General features: G+C 38.0%; 1 protein-coding gene across 1 annotated transcript in view; it reads right to left on the reverse strand.

Annotated features, from left to right (window-relative positions):
• Positions 1-7754, reverse strand: part of SCAPER (S-phase cyclin A-associated protein in the ER) — a 507933-nt gene that overhangs the window by 307157 nt on the left and 193022 nt on the right. Inside the window, exon 20 of the mRNA XM_006888275.1 lies at positions 1529-1594. Coding sequence (XP_006888337.1) covers positions 1529-1594 — 66 coding nt within the window. The remainder of the gene's footprint in view (positions 1-1528; positions 1595-7754) is intronic.

Consider the following 7754-nt stretch of genomic DNA (forward strand, 5'->3'; position numbering starts at 1 on the left):
AATGCAACTCATCTTTTAATTTCTTGGCTGCTGGTACCAAGAGTGTTGATTGTGAGGACTAACAAACTGAAGCTGTCAACAATCTCAATCTCGTCACCAACTATCATGATGCTACTGATAGGCCCAGGGGTGAAAATCTTTGTTTTCTTAATGTTGAGCTTCAATCCTTATTGAAGGTGGCAGTTCTTGACCTTCTGCTGGAAGCACTTCAGGTCCTCCTCATTTTCAGCAAGCAGGGTTGTGTCATCTGCATAATGCAGGTTGTTGATGAGTCTTCTTCCAATTTTGATGCCACATTTCTCCTTATAGAGCCCAGTCTCCTAGATAATCTGTTCTACATATAGTTTGAAAAAGTATGGAGATAGGACACATCCCTTGTGTATACCCTTCCCAATTTTGAATCATGCAGTGCTTCCTTGCTCTGTTCTGACGATTACCTCCTAGTCCAAGGAGTATTTCCTGGTCCAAAATAAATATTGCCTAAGCACAATCAAGTATTCTGAGATTCCCATTCCTCTCAGAGTTAGTTTGTTGTGATCCACATAGTAAAATGCCTTTACATAGTCAATGAAACACAGACAGACATTCCTCTGGTACTCTCTGCTTTCAGCCAAGATCCATATGACATTAGGTAGAATATCCCTAGTGCCACAGCCTCTTTTAAATCCAGCCTGCACTTAAGGCAGTTCTCTGTTGATGTGCTGTTTCAATAGTTTTTGGATAATCTTCAGCAGAATCTTGCTTGCATGTGATATCAATGATACTGTTTGATAATTTCCGCACTCTGATCATCTTTCTTTATCTTTAGGAAATACATTGTTTCTCATACCAAGAATTAATTATATATATTCTTTAGTTTAGTATAAATTATTACTTTTTCTCACTTTTAAAGCAAACAGAAAGAGTGCTATCTTCATGTATAAGTATTTGAACACATTTTGCATTATTTTCTTGAACAATTTGAAGTCTGCTGTGAACCTCATCCACATTTTCTATAAATAAGACTGCACCAAGCTCCACTCCCATCCGCAGTGGATGTGGATAGCTTTCTCAATGCACCTTTACTCAGAATACTTTTGAGAAAAGGACAAGGAAGATCTTTTAACTTACTAAGCTATTGTGCAATTGCACTAATACCTCAACGGTGAACCTGAGATCCTAATCTCTTGTGGCATGAAGATCAATCAATAAAGAGATCTCCTCAGATCAAGTACCAGAAAATGCACACCCTTGCCAGAACTTGATTACAATTATGGGCGGGGGTGGGAAGTTTTGCAATCTCAGCACTCTATGGACATTTCAAATCAGATCCTTGTCATGGGAGGCTGCCCTGTGCATTTTTGGATACGTACAAGCATTACTGTATAAACACTAGACTTAAGTAGCACCTTACCCCAAAATTATGTTAAAAGGATGATATTCCGAGAGGCATCAGTTACAACACTCTTGATCATCAGTACAAACGATGGTTCATTTTGTAGCAGTTGGAAAAAAAACCAAAAAAACTAAAACGTGAAGGAGTACTCACTTTGCTTTATAAGGTGAGTCAGAGCCAGAATTTTTTGCTTCCATTAAACTTTCATATTCCTTGGCTCTAAAGAGAAAAAAAAAGTTTTATTACTGTCAGTTGTTTGTTGATTATTTGTAAAACAAGACAAAAATCTTAGCTATGATTTTATTCCTCCTTCCCCATTTTTAAATATCTCCAGAAACATCAGATAACACAAAACATTACAAATGTCATGTGAAGTTTCTAGCATGTGTCTGAAGGTGACTGATAACAATGGCTACATTAGCCAAGTGCTGATTTACCTCCAAAGCAGATCTACCACACCAGAAATATTCTTTCTCTTGGCATAAAGAAAAAAAAAATGCACTGATTTTATTCTTAAAGTATAAATGCTGCACTACAGAAATAATAAATTCATAATATGACCATATTAATTTTTAACATTTTGGCTTCTTTAAAATGGCTAAAATGTTCTCACAGAATATTGAAAAAGTTTATTTCCTAATGGGATAATATATAACACATTGATTAAAACGCTTCTGAATTCACAAATATGGTTCAGAATGATACTTATTTTTCAGAAACATCAAGCTTATGATAATTAAATTTGAAAGGATATTAAATTTTCTGCATAGGAGCATAAATGATTGAATAATACTCTTTAATACTTCAAAAGACACAAAATGTAAGAATACATACAGGTAAATAATAGTCATTTTAGTCCCCTCCCTCCCTCTGCTGAGAGGTATGATGCAGCTGCTGCAACTGGAAGTCAAGCTGCAGCAAGGTGACTAGGTAGCTGCAGTTCTGAGTGATGACAATTTTCTGTCTTTGAAACCAAGTGGTGACTGAGGGAATGCTGGTGGCTTAGTAGGAAGGAGGTGTGCTGTCAACCCCAAAGTATGTGGTTGGAATCTACCAGCTACTTCGTGGGAGAAAGAGTATTGTGTGATTTACTCTAAAAACCTACTGGAAGGTCCGCTATGGGTCATGGTACATAACAACAACTAACAAGTGGTGTCTAAGGATGCAGTCAGCTGCTCCCGGAAGCAGGAGGTGAATTGTCCCCAAGGCCTTATCTTGAGGCGAAGTATTGGGCCAGCTGCAGCTACAGGTTAAATCCTATGTCAGTCATGTTTCTCTAGTCTTATAAAATGCTTAAAAATGTTTTGCACTGGTAATAACACCAAAAAAATACTAACTTATATCTTGAAATACTCTGGGAATGTTGTCGGGAAGGGCCAGCCCTTGGAAAGGGACAACATTCTGGAAAAGGAGGAGGATCAGAGAAAAAGGCCCTCAACAAGGAAGATTGCCACAATGTCTGTAACAACGAGCTTAAGTATATCAGAGACTGTGACAAGACAAGGTTCAGATCTGTTGTTCAAAAGAGTTGCTAGGTGTTGTAGCTGACTTGATGGGGCCTAACAACAACGTCATCTTGAAAACTCATGAAATTTTTCCCACAGAGCCAGTATAAGGTAAAAAAGACTACTGTGTGGTTTTCTGTGGTCTTGTAGATACAGGGTGCTGGAGCAGCTCACTACTGCAGAGGGATTCTTGTCTTTTTTCTGGCTGGAGAGCTAGGGCTTGGCTGGGTAGACTCACCTGTACTTCCTGTGTCCTCTTAGCAATATACTAAAGAGCTGTAAAATCTGAAGTGATGTTTCTCTGTCATTATCTTAACTTGCTTGAAAGACCATCACACCGGCCATCATCTTAAGATAGGTTTAATCACAGCAATGCATTGATATTGATTTAATTTGCCAATTTCTCCTTTTGAAGGGGAGGGGAAGGGGGAAACTTTCAATGTAAATTTTACCTACTGATTCAAAGGATATTATTTTCAAAAACAGGTCTGTTCAGTTAGAAATGGATCAGTTACAGGAGCTAACTTCTCCATGAACAACTGACTGCAGAAGACCTTTATGGTGTTCTGTTATCATTACTGAACATTTTGATCAAAGTTAACACAGAATCCTGAACAAAAGGGGGGCGGGGCGGTCAGCAGAACAGAATTTTTAAGTTCTCATGGACTCCAGATTTTCTGGAGCCATGGAGAATAGAACAATCTGTGAAACTACTGATTTAAGGTAGTCTTAAAAAGTTAATCCAAAAATATTCCCTGAAGTCTTCTTAAACTAACTGTTGTTGTTAGGTGCCTTTGATTAGAATACAGCTCATAGTGATCTTGTGAACAACAGACCTGTCTTATTCTGTGCCATTCTCATCATGTCTGACATACTTGAGCCCAATTATGTAGTTACTGTGTCTACTTGTTAAAAGCTGTCTTCTCTTGCTGGCCTTCCACCTTTCTAAGCATATTTCCTTCCAAGAAACCACTTCTCCTACCAGCATGCCAAAACTTTTCCATCTTTGCCTCCAGGGAGCATTCTGCATGCACTTTTTTCCAAGATAAATCTGTTTTGTTTTGATTTTTTAAAAGTTTTTCTTTTACATTGGTTTGTATACAAAATTTGTATACATTGGGTATCACACTTCCCTTCATTTAGTAGTCTTCTCTACCACCACAGCTCAAAGGCATCAATTCTCCTTCTGTCCTCCCTAGTCACTGTCCAGCTCTCTGACACATAGCAAGTGACTGCAAAGACCATGGCCTGTATCAGGTACACCTTATTCTCCAGAATGACACTGTTGCTCTTTAGTACTTTGGGGAGGTCCTTGAGTCCATCCCACCTGAATTTCAGTGTTCAGGCCTTAAACACTAATGAGTGAAGACCAGATGAGTTGTGGAAGGATATCAAGAGTATCATCCAAGAAGAGGGTAAAAAGTCATTACAAAGACAGAGGAGGATGAAAAGACCAAAATGGATGTCAGAAGAGACTATTGTACTAGAGTGCCCAGAAGCCAGAGCAAAGGGAAAAATCAAGATATTAAGGAGTTGAATAGAAGATTTCAAAAGGCAGCATGGGAAGACAAAGTATTAGAAAGAAATGTGAAAGGAGCTGGAGTCAGAAAATCAAAAGGACTCGCTCATCATTTCTTAAGCTCAAGGAACTGAAGAACAAATTCAAAACTCGAGTTGCAATACTTCAGGATGCTTTGGGCAAAATATTAAATGATCCAGGAAGTATTAAAAGAAGATGGAAAGAGCATACAGAGTCACTGTACCAAAAGGAATCAGCAGACACAGAAGAATTTCATGAAACAACCTATGAGCATGAACCTATCGTTATGAAGGAAGTTCAAGCTGCTTTGTAATAAGTGGCAAAAAATAAGGTCCCATGAATTGATGGTATACCAACTGACATATTTCAACTAACAGATGCTGCCCTAGATGTGCTCACCAAGTTGTGTCAAGAAATCTAGAGGAAAACCACTTGGCCAACTGACTGGAAGGTATCTATATTCGTTTCCATTCCAAAGAAAGGTGATCTGATAGAGTGTGACACCCTACGGTAAATGAAAAACAAAACAAAACAAAAACAGCCAAACATTTCACAGCTGACCCTCACCAAAACATGAGAAACTATGATCTAGAATCTAATCGCTTCACACATGAGACTCCAAGCTGAATTAGTATAAAGTTTCTTTTTCAATACATTATCTCCATGAACATTTTACAAAAAGAATGTGTATTCTCTAATTAAATATATCAAATTTGGCATTAAACCCAACAGATGATTCTATGAATTCTCAGTATTTTTACTTGTACTTTTATATATTCAGAGTCTATTAATGTGAATGAATAGATATTAATGACCCTTTGGCTTCTTTATAATTACTAAGTAGCCATCCTCATTACTTTATTACACCATTCTGCTTTGTTATTGTTATTGTTGTTGTTTATCATAGAGTTGGAACTGACCCACAGCTGACCCTCTAGCAGGTTTTCAGAGGCAACTAATCACATGGGAGGAGAATGACCATTCTTTTCCCATGGAGCAACTGGTGGCCTCGAACTGAATGCCTTCAGTATTGCAGGACAGCTTCTTGCCACTAGGCCACCAGACTCCTCCAGTCTATATTCTTTATACAAACAAAATAAAGCTATATTTTAATATTTTTATCATTCACTCAGAGATCTTTAAAATGTCAGTAGATATGTATATGCAAATACACAGAGAATTTATGTGTAAAATATACTTAATTTTAAATGCCTCCTCAAAGTAGGATAGTCCTGGTGTACAAGTTGCCATACAGCGGTAACTTGTGGTTGCTGTGAGGCTGAAGACTGTGACACTGACATGTCAAATGCGCTAATGCCTAACCCTAACCCTAACCCTAACCCTAACCCAATGTGGACAGAGTGGGGTGGAGCTCCCTGATTTAAACAAGCTTGGAAGCACAAGTGGCATCCACTTCCATAATCATATGCCTCTGGAAACCCTATGGACCTGGAGAGAGGATGAAAGACACCCAAGCGTTGAGGACTCTCCTTGATAGGGTCACTATGAGTTGTCTGCGACTCAAAAGCACTTACAACAACAACCACCTCAAAGTAGGGTGTACCTTAATGACATAGATGAAATAAAAGTTTCACCCAATGAAGGTGAGACTCAAAACGAGGATATCTGCAAACATCATTCATAAGAATTGGAACATGGAATGTATGAAGTATAAATCTAGGAAAACTGGAAGTTGTCGAAAAAGAAATGAAATGAAGAAGATTGACACTCTGAAAATTGTAACCAGAGTAACAGAACAATTTGTATAAAATTAAATGGGAATATAACTAATTGTGCAATCTTTTCTCTAGAAATAACAAAATATTGGGGGGTTAGAATTATTCTAACCACTAATCATACACGTAAAAAGATTAACAAGACTTCTGCTCTCAGGAAAGAGTTGATACTTGCAGAGATAAATAATAAATAAATGAGACGCTACATGAGAATCACAGACGATATGCCGAAAAGAGAACAATTTTCCAATAGGGTATTTATGGTTATATAATGAGGGGTGGGCAAAGTTACAAAATATGAAGAAGGGAGAAGTCTTTGAGACCCAAGTTCTTTAAAAAGTGAAGGAGTCAGTGCTAGGAAAATGTGGATAAATTTTATAAAAGAGAAGTCAGTGCTAGGAAAACGTGGAGAAATGCAGGCTGGGTGGAGGAGCCATCTAGTGCAAAGACAATGAGGCACAGTCAAAGGACATGAGGCAATCATGGAGAAGTGGGCCTACTGCACATACCTGTTACTCGATTAAAAATTTTCTTGAAAATTCATCTTTAATCCGTCAAGCACAATGGTTCTTTCTAAATATGTATTTTCTTTGGCCTTTCTGTCTCTATATTGTACAGCTATTGTTTCCTTTTTTTGAGTCCTCTTCTCCTATGATTTCCACTTACTAATACTTGGTTTAGTGACAGGGAGTTGTACTGGCAATCCAAAGGCATATGGTTTGAATCCATCAGCTGTTCCACAAGAGAAAGAAGGACAACTTCCTCCCATGTGATTTTTTGCCTCTGAAAGCCCACTGGAAGGTGAGCTACGAGTCAGTTCTGACTCAATAGTACACAGCAGGGGGGGGGGGAAATACACAGCAACAGCTATCACTATAGAGAGCTCTGTGGCATAAAGAGTCCAAAAGTTATGCCTCTCTGGCAATTAAAATTGACCAGTGACTCTGAGGGAGAAAGAAGAGCAATACATTCCCACTTCGTTAGGTGTGAGTTGAAAGGCAATGACAATAAGAGTTGAGATTACCTCTATTGCAACTTTAATATCAACGAGTAGACAGTTACTACAGAATTCAGACTTATAATCTAAATGTGAAACTCCTCAAAGTCTTAAAAGTTCAAGTTTCAGCTGCTCTGCAATCCCAGAGGCATGCGGTTTGAATCCACCAGATGCCCTGCTGGAGAAGGAGGGACAATCTCACCCTGTACCAGTCAGATTCAATTTTAGGGTGTGTGCGCATCTGCGTGCGCGCGCACACACACGCGCGCACACACACACACACACACACACACACAGTTCAAGTTTCATGTTATCTTCTATTTCTTTAAAATCAAACTCATTCTTCCCATTCTGTTCAATGTCACTTTCTGTCAACAGTATGGAAATGATCAAATAATATTTTTTCAAATTACTAATATATCACAAAATAGTATTATAAGAAAATACTTGATTACTTCCTTAATTTCCAATTTCTTTCTTTTTGAATTTATTTTATTACACAAATTTATCTTAAAAATTTGAATACATTGTTTTTCAAAACAGATCCTTCCAATTCCCCCCCCATCAAACTGTATAACCCTATGATTAATCCTCTCCTTCA

The sequence above is a fragment of the Elephantulus edwardii genome, unplaced genomic scaffold (assembly GCF_000299155.1).
Source record: "Elephantulus edwardii isolate Elephantulus edwardi_28Jun2011 unplaced genomic scaffold, EleEdw1.0 scaffold00066, whole genome shotgun sequence".
Classification (NCBI taxonomy): Eukaryota; Metazoa; Chordata; class Mammalia; order Macroscelidea; family Macroscelididae; genus Elephantulus; species Elephantulus edwardii.